Below are 19,056 nucleotides of genomic sequence, written 5' to 3' on the forward strand. Positions count from 1 at the left end.
AAATTAATTTTGCTGATAAATCTATGAGTGAAAAGGAATTTATTTTCGTGTAAGCATAGGCATTTTCTGGATGCCTGCAAGTTGCTTCAGTTGGCTCTAAAATGACATGGCTGCCCCAAACCCCTGTGCACTCTTTTATGCAAGCTATACGTTTTCTGCAGGGACTATCACACTAAGTGGCTAATAACAAGGTGTTTAGGCAGACAAGCATTTGACATACTAGATGAAGTCTCACGAGGTGGTGCCTACTATTAAATGCCAAATGTCGCTAACAATTTGATGCGTAAAAAGTTTTGCTTTAAGAACACCAAACAAAAAATAAGGTTGCCAAATACATAATTTAATGAAAAAGTTTTTTGTAAAACAGGGACATCAGAAAAGGCTCAGTCCGTTTTTGAAAATTGAATATATACATATTTATATATGTAAAAACACAAAGTAAAAAATAAACAAAAGCTGAAGTATAAAGTAACAAGGGAAGGACCATTTGATGGACACTAGGCGATCTCCTTCATTAACTGCACCAAAACTTTATTTACAAGTGCTAGGTAGACACTACTGTTCACATGGAATTATATTGAGTTAATTTCAAGCAATATTTCAAAGATTAGCACCAGTGTAACACTGTTCAGAAAATATTAAACAAATTTAGGGGGGCAGTCACAACATTGCATTGCAATAATGCACTTGGTGTGCTTTGGTGCCATTCATTTTGAATGACACTACAATGAACTTCCACAACATACTTGCATTGTAGCGCACTAGAGTGTATTGTGATACACCAATACAGAAATACTGCGGGCAAAATTTCCCCTCCGCTTTTGGTGTATTGGCAACCCATTCAAAACAAGACTGCCCTTTTTGCAATGCTTCAAAATGTACAGGGGTTAATGAGTCCTTATGGTTGTGTATTGCATGGGCTTGGCTGTTCAGATCACATGGATAAGAGGACATAGACAACCTTGGGCAGAGTACAACACCCTGCCTCCAACTGGGTTGTTGGGTAACTCAGGGTCAGTAAACATAGCAACAGGTTACACATATTCCAATTCATCTTTTATAAGTTGCAGCAGTTCTCTAAATTATAAATGACTAATATCTAGGCAATAGAAGAAAGTATATTAATTTTGACACATGGGTTGTTTTACTAAAACTGGAGTGCACCAAATCTGGTGTAGCTCTGCATAGAAACCAATCTGCTTCCAATTTTTTTTTTTTTGTTAAGGCTTAACCACTTCAGCCCCAGAAGGATTTGCCCCCTAAATGACCAGCCCATTTTTTGCTATACGGTACTGCATCGCTTTAACTGACAATTGCGCCGTCGTGCGACGTGGTACCCAAACAAAATGGACATCCTTTTTTTCCCACAAATAGAGCTTTCTTTTGGTGGTAGTTGATCACCTCTGCAGTTTTTATTTTTTGCGATATAAACAAAAAAAAGGTAACGATTTTGAAAAAAAAGCAATATTCTTTACTTTTTGCTATAATAAATATCCCCAAAAAATATATATACATTTTTTTTTCCTTAGTTTAGGCCGATACGTATTCTTCTACATATTTTTAGTAAAATATTACTGTGTAAATGTGACTGGCAGTGAAGGGATTAACCAAGAGGGGGGCGCTGCAGGGACTAAGTGTGTCCTAGGGAGTGATTCTAACTGTGGGGTGGCTGGGCTACGTGTGACGCAATACTGATCACCGCTCCCAATCACAGGGAGCGGTGATCAGTGTCAGTGTCACTAGGCAGAATGGGGAAATGCTTGTTTACGTCAGCATTTCCCCGTTCTTCCTCTCCATGAGACGATCGCGGGTATCCCCGCGGACATCAAGTCCGTGGGACCTGTGAACACACTCACAGAGCTCGCGGCAGGCGCATGACCACACGGCGGGAAATTTAAAGGGACGTACCTGTACGCCAATTTGCCTGTCTGTGCTATTCTGCCGGCGTAAATGTTCGTGCGCTGGTCGGCAAGTGGTTAAAGGGCCGAGAGCCGACCTGCCGCAGTACAATGATGGCGGCTGGTCAGCTAGTGGTTATAAAGAGTAACTCCACTTTCGAGGGGAAAAAAATTGCAAATCAAGAAATAATATAGCGTATACAATTGTGACAAGTCATATTGTGATTGAATGTTATTAAAAAAGATCTTTCCTTTTCAATCTGCAGCTCTGTAATTTTCTGAAAATGCAATACAATATGGCTATCCCCAGAAATATAATTTTGCTTGTGTGATTGGCTCACTGATTTTTCCCAAAAGTCTGCACTAAGATACAAGTCAGATTTCAGCCATCCCCTGCAACAAAAATTTCATTTTTGGTGAGATACTCCCAATAGGAACGCATCTAAAGAGATGCAGGCCCTGCAGCTTTCCTTATTAGTGCCCTACAGGTGCTGCAGCTGATTGATAATCATTAGACTCACTTTCCCACATGGACACAGACATATACACAGGGATTTCTTCAGAATAACAAAAGGTAGGAATCTGCAATGTTTGTTAAAATCCGCACCCAGGGGGGAAAATGTTTTTTTTTCTCAACAAAAGTTGCGTTACGCTTTAACTGAACAAACTGAAGTAGATTGGCTACCATGCACAGTTGCACCAGATTTTGCACTCTCCGGTTTTAGTAAATCAACCCTAATGCATACGAATATCACTTCTCACTGAACAAGACCAACATCACAATGGATTGGTGAACTGTGTAGTTTTGCTAAGGCAAGCTTATGTATAGTTAAAACCTATTAAAATATGTTTTCTGCCTAAATAGGATTTGTGCACTTTCCTGCATTCTCTCTGAATTCTCAGATTATGGATTGTTAGCAAGTCACTAAAAGATGATAGATTTGTATCATTACAAAGCACCTACTACTTTTAGGTTCAATGCCAGGAGTTATATACCTATATTTGTTGAATACAATGTTCATCTCCAAGGTCAGATTTTTTAGGTCAGTGAAAAGCCAACCGAGGTTGCTCAGCCCTTCTTGGCACAACACAGTTTTGATATTGTAATTCCTTTGAAAACACTAAGGTTCCAAGTCTACAGCTATGTCATCCACAATTAAGTTGATCAGGTTTCTTACATACATGTAAATCTAGGCTTGGAGACTTAAGCCTGGTACACCCACAAGGTTGCACAAAAAAACAGACAGCTCTGGTCAGAGCCACCGCACTAACCATGCAAGGTCAGTCCAGTGATCTCCCGGGCTGAGCTGTGTTCTGACTGGAAGACCCCCCCCCCTGCCAGAACACTCCAATCAGCACTCTCAGCCATTGGCTGAGAGCGCTGATCGGGAGTCAGACGGCTGCTAGTTTTCCAGCACGCACGGCCAGCTTCTGTCGGACAGACTGACATACACGTGGGCGGAATGTCTGCTGGTATTTTTTGTACCAGCAAATGTCTCCCGACATTCTGTCCATGTGTACGGGGCTTTACCGCTAAATTTAAAGCTGGAAAAGCAGGATAAGGAATTAAAGCGGTAATAAACCCAAAACAAATATATTGCAGATTACCAATCCACAGATGTGGTGGCTGTATTCGTTTTCTTTTTTAGGCGCCCCCCCCATTTTTTTTCACCTGGGGATCTGGCCAGCAACACACTTCCTATACAGACACCACTCTGGATTAATGATCGGCGGGGGGGAGGATTTATCAATCTGGAAAGGGGGATGGGGGTGTCATTTTAAGCATCCCTGTAACAAACAACACTTACTGGCAGAGGCATAACTAGAATCTTCAGGGCCCCAGTGGTAGAAACTATAAAGGGCCCCCTGACCCCACAGTGGCGACACGCCAGGCCCGAGTCTCGCAAGTGCAACCTTTGTAACTAAGGTAGTTCCACCACTGGTGTCAGTAGTTTATTTTGTTTTAATATTTTTTTTAGGAGCCCTGTTGGGAAGCTTTGGTGAAATATCAGAGGTCTAAACAGAAACCGGAGACAGAGAAAGGAGATTAAAGGACACAGCCCCCAGCTGCACAGAATGGGCAGAAATAGCGCCCGTTAATTCACAAACGGAAGCATAGTAAACAGTTTACTAAGCTTCAGTTAAGAAAGAACAGTGTACAGAGAACAGAATCGGTACAGATCACTATTAAGACAATTACAAATTTACCGGCCCCTTCCTCCCCTGACAGATCCCCGCAGCAGACAGCGGGGGTGGGGGGTGGGGCGGTCCCTCTACATGCCAACCTGCTGTCCCCCTGTCCAATTGCGATGCCTGCATGTACACCCCTGCTTACTGGCCAAATCACTAGATGGAAATTGAAGAAAGCATAAAAAAGGAAATACAGCCATCACATCTAAGAAATGGCAAGATTATTTTAGGTTTAATAGAACTCAAAGGCAAAACTTTTTTTTTCATTTTGGAGTAATGAAGGGTTATTAGCTCCTGTCATTTTTTTTTCCTATGTGTGTCCCATTGGTTTAATTTCCTTTCACTTCCCGTCCAATAAAAACAGGTAGTGAGAGAAAATCCCTGAAAAGTGAGAGAATCCCTGGTTGTCACCAGATCTAGTGTCCCCATTGGAAGAATTCTCATCTTTTACTGTTGTGGGGACAACCCAAAATTTAGAATTCTACCTTTACTTTCACTTTTAATGAGAACAGTAAATATGACAAATAGAGTATGAAGGTCCTCAACGGGGGCTCAGACAGCAATAAAAACCCGACAGATGTTCTAATCCATGTCCAGTCTATCCAAAAAAAAAAAAAGTTTTGCCTCTAGTTATACTTTAAGTATGCCCAAATTACTATCTTACCTCGTCTAATGGCAGATACATCCATTACAATGTGCTACTTAACACCTCAACGCACATACATCAGAATCTTTCAAATGTTCCTGTCTGTTTGGAACCATAAACAAAACATTTTGTTTCTACAGATGGATTTATTCTGCAGGTCAACTGGGCTTTTTTATGTCAGTATAGATGCAAAGTTTATTTAAAGTGCAATGGTGGGCAATTTTTTTCAGCACTGAATGAAGTGAGGAAGAGTTATTATCACTGTTAGCTTTTCATTACCGTGAGTATCCCTGTTTGAGGTTTTCCTTAACTTCCAATCACAGTTAGAATGTGATCACTGAGACAGAATGTAACAAGAAATCTCCCCAACAGGGTCTTAAACAGTAGTAAAAACATTAGAAGCTGTAGGTAGGAGATGCTGGATCCAAAACGGATTTGCTCTCCTCAGTAAACAATACTATTAAGCCACAATGATTTTAGCTAGGCATCTCTCTAATACAAAGGCCTCAAGAGCATCTCGGGCAACCCTGGAAGGTGCAAAGTGAATAAGGGTGCTGCACCAAAACTATACGAGTCCAATAAAATTTTTTCTATCAAAGAAATTCAAAGTTAACAATTCAACACGTTGCAAATGCTATAAAGGTCCTCTATTTATCAGAGCTAAGAGTGCTGTTTTTTTGGAATCTTACTGGTTAATAAGAAATGAAGTTAAATTTGCCTTTTTTTTAATCTAAAAACACACTTCAGCAGTTAGTTGAAAAAGGTATAAAAACCAGCTGCTGAAGCATGTTTTTGGATTATAGGTGTTGATTTTATTCCCTACTAACTAGTAAGAGTCTAACTAAGTAATGTAGGCCCTGAAAAAGGGGAGCCTTATAGCCCCCAAAATGTGATGGCTTGTCTTCTTGATCTTTGATGAAATATCTACACTGATCAGCCATAACTTTATGACCACCCAATTAATATTGAGTAGGTCCCCCTTTTACTGCTAAAACTGCTCTGACCCATCAAGGCATGGACAATTCTAGAACTCAGAAAGTATGCTATAGTATCAGGCACCAAGCCATCAATAGTAGAACCTTTAGGTCCTGGACATTGAGGTTGTCTCCATGGACTGGACTTGTTTTTCCAGCACATCCAACAATGCTTGATTTGACTGAAATCTGGAGAATTTGGAGGCCAAATGAACACCTTGAACTCATTGTGTTCCACAAACCATTCTTGCAGTGTGGAAAGGCACATTATTCTGCTGAGGGAGGCCACTGCCAGAGAATGCAGTTTCCATGAAGAGGTGTACTTGGTCACCAACAATGTTTAGGTAGGTGTCACATATTACAGTAACACTCACATGAATGGCAGGACAGAGGTTTGCCAGCAGAACATTGCCAAAGCATCACACACTGTTGGCTTGCCTTTGTCCCATACTACATCCTGGTGCCAGTCTTCCCTTAGGTAAACAATGCACATGCATCCAGCCATCCCCATGATGTGAAAGAAAATGTAATTAATCAGACCAGGCCACCTTCTTCCATTGCTCCGTAGTCCAGTTCTGATGCTCATGTGCCCACTGTAGGCTCTTTTGGCTATGAACACAGGGCAGCATAGGCACCCTGGAGCAGGCTGCGACTACGAAGCCCCACACACAACAAACTGGGATGCCAATTTTTTCTGTTTTTAACACATCAGCTTCACGGACAACAAGTTTACTCGCTGCCCAATACAGACCATGACTTTCTGATGCCATTGTGATGATATTCACTGTTATTCACCTAACCTGTCAGCGGTCATAATGTTATGGCTGATTGGGCTCCTATAATTTTTGGCTCTTTTACTATACTTCCACCTAGAAAACCTAAAAAAAAATAAATAAATCAAAAATCTTTTTACACTTAGTGAAAAAGAAATAAAATGTAGATGCAGCACACAAACTATCTGAATACAGGACAGAAACAAAAATAGGTGTGCTTCCAAAGCCCGGCGTGTATAAATCAATATGCCAACAAATAAGGGAAATGTCACTCCTCAAAAAAAAAAAAAAAAGTAATGCATAATAACCGCTTCTGGGCCACCCCACGCACATATAATGCGGAAGGGCGGCCCTTCAGTGTTAAATCATGTACCTATACAACTTTTTAATTTTTTTGGGTCTAGGGCGACCCGCGCTGCCAGCAACCTGATTCCGCTGTGATTGGACACAGCGAGAGCCCATTTGCAGGTCCAGCGGACCCGATGTTCACTGGCACCCGGCGATCGTTTCTAAGAGAGGTAGAACGGTGGTCTGCCTATTTAAACAAGGCAGATCACTGTTCTGTCAGAGGGGAAGATGAAGGAACATGGATCTCTGTTTTCACCCAGTCAAAGCACCCCCACACAGTTAGCAAGCCCTCCCAGGGAACACATTTAACCCTTTGATCGCCTGATGTTAACCCCTTCCTTGCCAGTGTCATTAGTACAGTTTAGCCACCAAAATGTCGCAGTCCCGCTAAAAATCACTGATCGTCGCCATTACTAGTTAAAAAAAAAAAAAAAAATTCCATAAATCTATCCCATAGTTTGTAGACACTATAACTTTTGCGCAAACCAATCAATATATGTTTTTTGGGATTTTTTTTTCACCAAAAACCTGTAACAGAATTCACATTGGCTTTAACTGATGAAGAAATTAGATTTTTTCATTTTTTTTTTATTGGTTATGTTTTATAGCAGAAAGTAAAAAAAAGTTTTTTGTTTTTTTTTAATTGTCGGTCCTTTCTTTGTTTATAGCACAAAAAATAAAAACGGCAGAGGTGATCAAATACCACCAAAAGAAAGCGTTATTTGTGGGAAGAAAAGGACATCAATTTTATTTGGGTACAGTGTCACACGACTGCGCAATCGTCAGTTAAAGTAACGCAGTGCCGGTTTGAAAAAAAAAAAAAAAAATTGGCCTGGACATGAAGAGGTGTAAGCCTTCCGGAGCTGAAGTGGTTAAAGAAATTTCAGTGCACATGCCAATAAGTGTGAAAGATTATAAAAGTGAAGGTTGGTGAAAACGCTCTCCTTCACTGTGATCAAAACTGCATACAGATGATTTCTTCCCATGCTTTGCACACCAAGTACTGCAGCCGCTTACCAGAATTGCATGATCTCTGTACATTAAGAGATAGTTAGTGCATATGATGTAGATAAACAGGCCAACTGCTGTTCCAGTGGATTCAAAATATGCCCCAATGACACTTGGCATAAATACAAGGCATGTCAGCACCAGACGAGTGAAATTTGAAAGCCAGCCATAACACGCTAACCATTAACGCTATATTCTTTATTTGAAAAAGACAGGTACTTGCAATGTAAATTGAGAGACAAACATGTATCACCTTGCCTTCCGCGGTTGTGATGACATGATTAGGCCACGCCCAACAAATTTCATCTGAAGGATACAGGGTTTTGGAAGCGCAGCTATTTTTGTTCATATACAAAACCTAATTGACAATATTAAAACTTCCTTCAATGTTAAATCCAACTATTCAATGTTTTGGATAGAGTGGGAAATTTCTGCCACACCTTGCGACACATGTACAAGATTTTTTATTTTTTTCTGGTAGTGGGGGGGTTGTCCCCAGGACAGCAATGGCTGTACACACAGATGCAAGTTTGAAAACAAGCATGTCGCAACACAAATTGGAAAAAACTGGCAGAATGAGTTATATCTATGTAACTAGCTATTAAATACCTAACTGCAAAAAATACAGCACCTTTGGTATCAACTCTGTAAATCTTATAATAAAAAACTGAAAACTAATGAATGAAAAATGTAATATATGGAAAAAAAACCTTTGCCACAGTAAACAGTCTTTGCATCATTTTCAAACCTAAACTGCAGAAATGACAAAAGATGGTTGGTTGCTTTAAACTGAAATAGTTTTTTTATAATATACTTTCCATAAAGAAAATTCGTAACTAATTTGCTAAGTAGATCACTGTAAATTTACAAACATTTATCACTTCGAACATGTTCACATGTACTATAAGGAAGTTGCATAGCACTTCCTTTATGTTTCACTTTAGATGTAAAATGGTGTACCCAAGCTGACAAAACTGATGCCGACGCTTTAGGGCAGTGATATTTATTCATTCTTTCCTGTGGGTCCCATTAGGAAGAGAGACCAAACTGCTCAAATGCAACATGGTATTGAGTAGCCTAACAATCTACAGATCAGCAGATATCCGTTTGATTTAAAGCAGAACTAAACCTAACTTGTAGAAAACTGCAGGCAGACAACTCTTTATTACAGTGAGACATGCTGTGTTTCTTCTGCAAGAATACACACTTGCCTGCCTGCTTGCAGTTTTCTTTTAGATGTACACCAAGTTGCGCATTCCCAGCACACTCTGGCTGTGCCAGAATGATTGACTCCCTTGTGCAAGCACAGGACGTCTTTCCCCACCAGCCGATCAAGATGCCAAAAACATGGCACCCAAGGAGAAGATAACAGTGGCTGGCGAGGGATAGAACCATCGCATTGCTGGAAGGTTGAGGTGAGTATATTCCAAAGTTTTATTCTGCTTTAAATTACTATACTGACTAAGTGATGCATGAAAAAGGAAAACGTGGGCCATAATAGACTGGTTTAACACACCAATTATAAATTAAATAAAGAACGTATATGTAACAATGCAAAAAAGTAGTACTAAAGTAATAGTACTAAAGTCTAAACGTTTTTACTTTAATGAGGGAGGACAACCGCAAGTTTTTAGTTGCATACTTCCTTCGCACCCTTAAGCCATCACTATGGGAGGCAAGATTAGACAGAGTAATGTCATTTAAAAAAAAAAAAAAAAGACAAGTCCCCAGTGGTCTTTGTGGAGAAGCCGGTGTCCTGCTAAAATATGGAGAAGCAGAACTGAAGCAGTTAATGGATGAATGCAGTAAAGACAGCATGACCAATTTTATTATGTGAAGGAATTATCCGCTCTTGGGCTTGTTTTTGCCCTTCTCAGTGAAACTGATTGACCCTTAAACTCTTTGCAAAAGTTCAGTGAGAGAAGACCAGAAGCAAGGTATTTTTTTACCTTATGGAGTGGAGGGTGGGATAGAACTGTACTCTAGACCAGAGGGAAGAGGAGGGAGCTACATCTAAAAGACTTTTGCTGTGCATCCTTTGAAGGCTCAGCCCTGAATTATTAACAGCTAAGGGTTCACAGGTGGTTTTCAAACATGGCAATCATATTACACTCCTGACAAAATTTGTGAAAACACTGTACTTTGGTAACATGAAGTTGCAGGGAAAAAGACTAAGCAAGATAGTTAGGAGGCTGTAGGAACAGCAACCAGTCACACAATTTGATCAGGTCAGGCCCTTTCTGTAAACATAAAATATTGTAGTGTTTATTGTTGTAAAGACTCGACGGTGTCTTTATTTAATCTTGATGATGATTTTCTATGCTCCTGTCTTCTGAGTACCGGAGGACGATGCATAATAGACAGCTACCCTTTATTTCTGTAAACAATAATAATTGGATGTTGGCCTCTGCTACTTGTCTGGGTAAAATATTTACAGGTTCATTGCACAACTAGCAATTTTTGTACATAGGCCTTAAAAACCACAAACTGAAAGCAAAGTATTTACAGAAGCACTTGATGCTTTCACCCACTGGCTAAGAGAACTAAAAAGCATATTACAAATTATACAGGGCTTTTAGCCACATAAATTAAGCAAATAGTACATATTCCTTATGAACATTTCGCTGGTACAAAGAATATAAAAAATCTTTTTAAGATATTTGTGCATATTATTTATCCAGTTGTACTGATAAAAAGGATGATAATGCTCATTTTGACAATTTTAAAATTTTCAGGAAAAACAAAAATTTTAAATAAAAGTATTAAAAGCATATGCTTTCTCTGTATTCCACTGGGGGTTCACAGACCCACCTTTGGCATTTAGATATGTAATAGCACAAATGAATGTCTCTTCCCAACACTGTATTATCACCTCTGACCTGAACTGTGTGGAATCATGTTCTTTTTGCTTCTACTACGATTGCTTTTTTTTGAGTCTCTGCTAGGGCTTTCATGACTTGGGTTGCCTCTCCGTACTCGTATGTGGTCTTTATTCTCATCGCTTTCAGCTTCCGAGTCACTTAATTCAAGGTCAGGACAATAGCCATCATTATCTTGGTAAGGAGTCACAGATGATGGACATTCAAGAGGCTGTTTGTTCCACAAGCGATCTTTTGTAGATTGTCTCCTTTGAGGTTTTTCACAACTTTGAATATCTTCCATGGTCCTAACTAAGCTATTTGTTGCTTCTTTGAACGATCTATTAAAATGGTCCAAACTGGATTTCCTAAAGCTACTCTGGCTAGTCAAATGACATAAAGACTCTTCACTGTGAAGAGTTTGGCTTGAGTTGTCTCTCTGGGATTTGTCTCCATGCAAAAGTCCATTAGATTTTTTTGACTTTGAAGGCTCATGCTGAACTTTCCCACTTCCGTTTGACGATTGTCCATGGATTACAGCTTGTAGGGACAAAGGTTTACCTGAGCTCCTAACTCGTGATGTTTTCTGGGAACCTGGGGTCTGAGTGTCTGTCCGAGAGTTATTCGTGCCAAGCAGCCCATTGCTTCTTTGCTCAGAGACATGCCTAGTATAGTATTTGGTACCAGGATCAGATGACCCTTTCTGTAGAACTCTGCTACCGCTATGAGAAGAACTTTTTTTCTTTACAAGAAGACCCGATTGGCTTCCAGTTTTCACAGAGCTGTTTTTACAGTCTGCTGGGGGGCATTTTGGCATTTTTAACTTTAATGTAATTCTAGGAGGAGGGTAGAACAGTGTATTTTCCAGTGCACTTGATAAAGGTTGCCCTAAAGATAAAAACATATATATATATTAGACAAATGCTCTACTGAAATGTAAATAATAAGAAAAATTGTAGTGTTAGATGAATAAGTATTGCCTGCAAAAGGCTACATCTACCAAAATAAAGCACAGTTCAGTTACAGGTAGAGCCCAGTAGCCTTACCCAGTAGTTCGTCTTATTTATCAGGCCTCAACAGCAAAGAAGCCCCACCACAGCTTTTAATTTTCAATACAACATGGCTTATAGTGTTGAAGAAGCATTTAAATGAAATGGGATACCACCCAAAACAACTCCAACAGCTGGAGTTTGTCTACTTGGTTGCAATAGTTTATTGCACTTTGGCCACTGGACCTGCATGAAAATGATCTAATAGGCAAATTGTCTGTGCTGCATAATCAGATTCCGTATCATCTAGTGAATGTTTGAAAAACTAAGAAAGGAATCTCATTTGCAGCTATTATTCTTTAAGTTGGAAGTAAACCCTCCTATCGCTTTCAGCCAAGGAAGCTGCCATCTTAGCCTTTGTTTAAACTGGTGACCAGATGGTGGTTAAGATGGTGATGAATGAGTCCCACGTCTCCTCTCATACACAGGAATTGATACATCTATAAGTCGGTCTAGAGAGATACTTACAGGTAATTGGGATCAGTATGTGGAATCGTGGTGTCGAGAGGGAGAGGTGCAAACTCTCTCACGAATCCTCCGCCAGGGCATGGTGGCTGGATGCCACGATTTGACTTCTCCCTGTCCCGGTGGCGTCTGACGTCATCATCGTGGTGCGGACGTCTCAATCGCGCATGTCTGGATTCAGCACGGCAGGTGTGACGCCACGCGCAAGCGTGCGGAGGCACATATCGCCATGTTGAAAAATCCACTACTCCCATTTAGCATAGGGGACTGCCAAACTGGTGTTTTGGTCCACCCCTAGGCATTATAGGGCATGATATTTCCAAGGGGCAGCACGGAAAGCAATTAATGAATTCTGGTCACCAGTTGGAAAAGAGAATCCTCATGACTTGCGCTGACAGCGCTTTTAGGGCTCAAGCCTAACATGGGTGAAGGGTTGGACACCCATAAAGCAAGTGACCTAGGACATGGGAAACCCAATATAATTGGTTAAATATAATTAGATAAAATGTATATAAAAGAAATCCTATCAAATCGTGCATCCAAACAAAAGAGGCACATCTTCCCAGCTTATCACGTACACAAAACGGATATACAATATATATATATCTATATATATATATATAGATATATATATATCTCACACACACACACACACACACACAGTGGGGACAGAAAGTATTCAGACCCCATTAAATTTTGCACTCTTTGTTATATTGCAGCCATTTGCTAAAATCATTTAAGTTCATTTTTTTCCTCATTAATGTACACACAGCACCCCATATTGACAGAAAAACACGGAATTGTTGACATTTTTGCAGATTTTTTAAGAAAGAAAAACTGAAATATCACATAGTCCTAAATATTCAGACCCCTTGCTCAGTATTTAGTAGAAGCACCCTTTTGATCTAATACAGCCATGAGTCTTTTTGGGAAAGATGCAACAAGTTTTTCAGATCTGGATTTTGGGATCCTCTGCCATTCCTCCTTGCAAATCCTCTCCAGTTCTGTCAGGTTGGATGGTAAACGTTGATGGACAGCCATTTTTAGGTCTCTCCAGAGATGCTCAATTGGGTTTAAGTCAGGACTCTGGCTTGGCCATTCAAGAAAAGTCAGAGTTGTTGTGAAGCCACTCCTTTGTTATTTTAGCTGTGTGCTTAGAGTCATTGTCTTGTTGGAAAGTAAACCTTCGGCCCAGTCTGAGGTCCTGAGCAATCTGGAGAAGGTTTTTGTCCAGGATATCCCTGTACTTGGCCGCATTCATCTTTCCCTCGATTGCAACCAGCCGTCCTGTCCCAGCAGCTGAAAAACACCCCCACAGCATGATGCTGCCACCACCATGCTTCACTGTTGGGACTGTATTGGACAGATGATGAGCAGTGCCTGGTTTTCTCCACACATACCGCTTAGAATTAAGGCCAAAAAGTTCTACCTTGGTCTCATCAGACCAATGAATCTTATTTCTCACCATCTTGGAGTCCTTCAAGTGTTTTTCTTTAGCAAACTCCATGCAGGCTTTCATGTGTCTTGCACTGAGGAGAGGCTTCCGTCGGGTCACTCTGCCATAAAGCCCCGACTGGAGGGCTGCAGTGATGGTTGACTTTCTACAACTTTCTCCCATCTCCCAACTGCATCTCTGGAGCTCAGCCACAGTGATCTTTGGGTTCTTCTTTACCTCTCTCACCAAGGCTCTTCTCCCCCGATAGCTTAGTTTGGCCGGACGGACAGCTCTAGGAAAGATTCTGGTCATACCAAATGTCTTCCATATAAGGATTATGGAGGCCACTGTGCTCTTAGGAACCTTAAGCGCAGCAGAAATTTTTTTGTAACCTTGGCCAGATCTGTGCCTTGCCACAATTCTGTCTCTGAACTCTTCAGGCAGTTCCTTTGTCCTCACGATTCTCATTTGCTCTGACATGCACTGTGAGCTGTAAGGTCTTATATAGACAGGTGTGTGGCTTTCCTAATCAAGTCCAATCAGTATAATCAAACACAGCTGGACTCAAATGAAGGTGTAGAACCATTTTAAGGATGATCAGAAGAAATGGACAGCACCTGTGTTAAATATATGAGTGTCACAGCAAAGGGTCTGAATACTTAGGACCATGTGATATTTCAGTTTTTCTTTTTTAATAAATCTGCAAAATTGTCAACAATTCAGTGTTTTTCTGTCAATATGGGGTGCTGTGTGTACATTAATGAGGGGAAAAAATAAACTTAAATGATGACAGAGATATTAACCCTTTTTATAAAATAGAGAAAGTAAGGGCCTGTGGCCAAACGTTGCGCTACAAATTGCTAACTATACAAAGATTTAACGAAAAATCAAAAAATGAGCAGCCACACCAAAAGTCACAATATGAAACCCAAAATCATAAATAAAAATAATAATAGTGCAGCACTAGATTCTTGAATACATATGGTGAAAATAAAATGAACAGAAAACTAAGGCAGATATAAATTGCCAATGATACTTAAATTCCTTAGTGGAGTAGGATAAAACAAATAAACATAATTCACATATGACACACCAGTGAATATATCAATATACCCCACAGAGGGATATAAATAGAAAACAGTGCTGTGAAAATGAGACAATATACCCCACAGGCAAATGTGAAAATAACCTGTGCTGTGAAAATCACTTAATGAAGAATAAATATAACATAATTGATATGCGCATATGCACGCCAGTTCTAAAAAAATGTGTCAATAATTAAAATTATTATTCACAAGTGCAAAATCTGAAGTAAAAAATGGTGGAAAAATTATTGAAAAATAAGTCCCAATACACTCGCAAAAAAAGAAAAATCAGTCACTGGGAATAGGTTTCCATGATGAGAGGAAAAGATCCCTTATCCAGTGAAAAACGAAACACCCAAGGTGAATAAGTTGGCTCCTTACCGGATAGAAAGACCAATTATGTTGGTCTCACCAGGCCCAGGGAATTAGGTCTCCCAAAAACCGTATGGGCAAATGAGAGCTGAAGCATCAGTATCGCCAGAGGGAATCCAAGAAACCAAAGCTGCTCCGTCTGTGGTTGGTAGTGTTACTCAAAAATAGAAAGTGAAGAGAGCTCCCATAGTGGAGTATGTAGATGTATTTATTGAACACAAACAGAAATTGCACTTACAAGAATGTAGATGAGTGAAGACAGTCACAAGTGGGCATAACAACAAGGTCAGTGGATCCAAGCGGCGGCTTCTCAAGAGGCTTTCTTTGCACGCAAACCACTGTTAGACCGTCTCCTACTAAGAGGGAAGCGTGATGATGTCGGAGATGCAGGCTCCTCCCTACGCGTTTCGTCACTAGCGGATGACGCCTGGGGATTGGCTGCGCAGCCAATCCCCAGACGTCTCTTGGATCCTCTCTGGCGATACTGAAGCTTCAGCTCTCATTTGCCCATACGGTTTTTGGGAGACCTAATTCCCTGGGCCTGGTGAGACCAACATATTGGTCTTTCTATCCGGTAAGGAGCCAACTTATTCACCTTGGGTGTTTCGTTTTTCACTGGATAAGGGATCTTTTCCTCTCATCACGGAAACCTATTCCCAGTGACTGATTTTTCTTTTTTGCGAGTGTATTGGGACTTATTTTTTAATAATTTTTCCACCATTTTTTACTTCGGATTTTGCACTTGTGAATAATAATTTTAAATTATTGACACTTTTTTTTAGAACTGGCGTGCATATGCGCATATCAATTATGTTATATTTATTCTTCATTAAGTGATTTTCACAGCATGGGTTATTTTCACATTTGCCTGTGGGGTATATTGTCTCATTTTCACAGCACTGTTTTTTATTTATATCCCTCTGTGGGGTATATTGATATATTCACTGGTGTGTCATATGTGAATTATTATGCTTATTTGTTTTATCCTACTCCACTAAGGAATTTAAGTAGAATTGGCAATTTATATCTGCCTTTTTATAAATAGTTCTATCACTAGGTCAGTTAAATTCCTCCCTCCCACTCTTTCGATCTCCTCCCCCCAAACTGGCCATTTGTACCCATCTCATGTCTATGGTGGGCTACTTTAACAAATTAATTTTGTAATCTGTAAAATAAAATAAGTTATGTACTGCTTATATACACGTGTTTTGTGTACATAAGCTGAGAAAATGTGCCTCTTGTTTGGATGCAAGAGAAATTTGATAGGATTTCATTTATATACATTTATCTAATTAAATTTAACCAATTATATTGGGTTTCCCATGTCCTAGGGTCTTGGGATTAGCAGCCATACAGGCTTTATGGGTGTCCAACCAATCACCCATATTAGGCTTAATCCCTAAAAGCGCCGTCAGCGTAGTCATGGGGATTCTCTTTTCCGTCTCGTGACCGGAATTCATGAATTGCTCTCCTAGCCGCCCCTTGGAAATACCATGTCCTATGATGCCTAGGGGCGGACCGAAACACCTGTTTGGCTGTCCCCTATGCTGAATGGGAGCAGTGTATTTTCCAGCATGGTGATATGTGCATTTGCACGCTTGCGTGGGATGTCAGATCTGCCGTGCTGAATCCGGACATGCGCGGAAGTGCTATGGAGACGTCCGCGCCCCACTGGTGACATCAGACGCCACCGGAACAGAGAGAAGTCAAATCTTGGCAACCAGCCACCATGCACCGATGGAGGATTCGTGAGAGAGAGAGAGAGAGTTTGCACATCTCCTCTACCTCTCGACATCATGATTCCACATACTGATCCCCAAGTATGTGTAAGTACCTCTCTAGACCGACTTATTCATGCATCAATTCCTGTGTATGAGATGAGACATGGGACTCATTGGTCACCATCTCCTCCATTTGGAGGGGGGGCTTCTTTACCACCTAAGCACTAGTGAACTGTCACTCAACATTGGAGGGATGCTCATTAAACCTATTCCCCATTTTAGCTGACATTACAGCCCAGTCTCATCCAAAACAGGAATAACCCTCTATGAGACACTACATATAGTATACTGCACAGTGCCTTGCAAAAGTTCTCACCCTCCTTGGCTTTTTACCTAATTTGTTACATTACAGCCTTTCGTTCAATGTTTTTTAATCTGAATTATATGTGATGGATCAGAACACAATAGTCCAAGTTGGTGAAGTAAAATTAGAAATATATATATATATATATATATATATATATATATATATATATATATATATATATATATATATATATATATATATATATATATATATATAAATTTATTTTTCAGAAATAAAAAAAAGATAATTGGCATGTGCGTATGTATTCACCCCCTTTGTTATGAAGCCCATAAAAAGCTCTGGTGCAACCAATTAGCTTCAGAAGTCACATCATTTGTGAAATGATGTCCACCTGTGTGCAATCTAATTGTCACATGATCTGTCATTACATATACACACCTTTTTGAAACGCCCCAGAGGGTGCAACACCTAAACAAGAGGCATCACTAACCAAACACTGCCATGAAGACCAAGGAACGCTACAAACAAGTAAGGGACAATGTTGTTGAGAAGTACAAGTCAGGATTAGGTTATAAAAAGAATTTCCAAATCTTTGATGATCCCTAGGAGCACTATCAAATCTATCATAACCAAATGGAAAGAACATGGCACAACAGCAAACCTGCCACGAGATGGCCGTACACCAAAACTCACGGACCGGGCAAGGAGGGCATTAATCAGAGAGGCAGCACAGAGACCTAAGGTAACCCTGGAGGAGCTGCAGAGTTCCACAGCAGAGACTGGAGTATCTGTACATAGGACAGTAAGTCGTGCACTCCATAGGAGTTGGGCTTTATGACAGAGTGGCCAGAAGAAAGCCATCAAAACAAAATGGCACGTTTTGAGTTTGCGAAAAGGCATGTGGGAGACTCCCAAAATGTATGGAGGAAGGTGCTCTGGTCTGATGAGACTAAAATTTAACTTTTTGGCCATCAAAGAAATGGCTATGTCTGGCGCAAACCCAACACATCACATCACCCAAAGAACACCATCCCCATAGTGAAACATGGTGGTGGCAGCATCATGCTGTGGGAATGTTTTTCAGCAGTCGGGACTGGGAAACTGGTCAGAGTTGAGAGAAAGGTGGATGGTGCTAAATACAAGGATATTCATGAGCAAAACCTGTACCACTCTGTGTGTGATTTTGAGGCTAGGACGGAGGTTCACCTTCCAGCAGGACAATGACCCCAAACACACTGCTAAAGCAACACTTGAGTGGTTTAAGGGAAAACGTGTAAATGTGTTGGAATGGCCTAGTCAAAGCCCAGACCTCAATCCAATTTAAAATCTGTGGTCAGACTTAGATTGCTGTTCACAAGCGCAAACCATCTAACTTGAAGGAGCTGGAGCAGTTTTGCCAAAAATCCCAGTGGTAGGATGTGGAAAGCTCATAGAGACTTATCCAAAGTGACTTGGACCTGTGATAGCCGTAAAAGGTGGCTCTACAAATTATTGACTTTAGGAGGGGATGAATAGTCATGCACACTGATTTTTTTTCTGTTTTGTCCTATTTGTTGTTTGCTTCACAATAAAAAAAAAAAAACTTCCTCAAAGTTGTGGGAATGTTCTGTGAATTAAATGATGCAAATCCTCAAACAATCCATGTTAATTCCAGGTTGTGAGGTAACAAAACATGAAAAATGCCAAGGGGGTGAATACTTTTTGCAAGGTACTGTATATATTTTTCTTCTCCTCCTTAGGACTGTGGTGGTTGAATTTTTGAGCAAACAGGCCTACACAGCAGGAGTGATGTACGCCCACGGTTGGGCCTCTTTAGGCATCAGGAAACATCATCTGCCGCTTCTCTCTTTTCAAATTCCAGCAGAAAATGACTCTTTCCAGGAAAATGAGGGACCAATTGGTTACA

The 19,056-nt window shown here is 40.4% G+C and overlaps 1 protein-coding gene across 1 annotated transcript in view; it reads right to left on the minus strand.

Moving 5' to 3' along the window:
• Positions 1-319: 319 nt before the first annotated feature.
• JADE3 (jade family PHD finger 3) overlaps positions 320-19,056 on the minus strand; it is a 164,575-nt gene continuing 145,838 nt past the window's right edge. The window contains exon 11 of the mRNA XM_073614602.1: positions 320-11,583. Coding sequence (XP_073470703.1) covers positions 10,706-11,583 — 878 coding nt within the window. The 3' untranslated portion in view covers positions 320-10,705. The remainder of the gene's footprint in view (positions 11,584-19,056) is intronic.

Source organism: Aquarana catesbeiana, linkage group LG02 (assembly GCF_042186555.1).
Source record: "Aquarana catesbeiana isolate 2022-GZ linkage group LG02, ASM4218655v1, whole genome shotgun sequence".
Taxonomy (NCBI): Eukaryota; Metazoa; Chordata; class Amphibia; order Anura; family Ranidae; genus Aquarana; species Aquarana catesbeiana.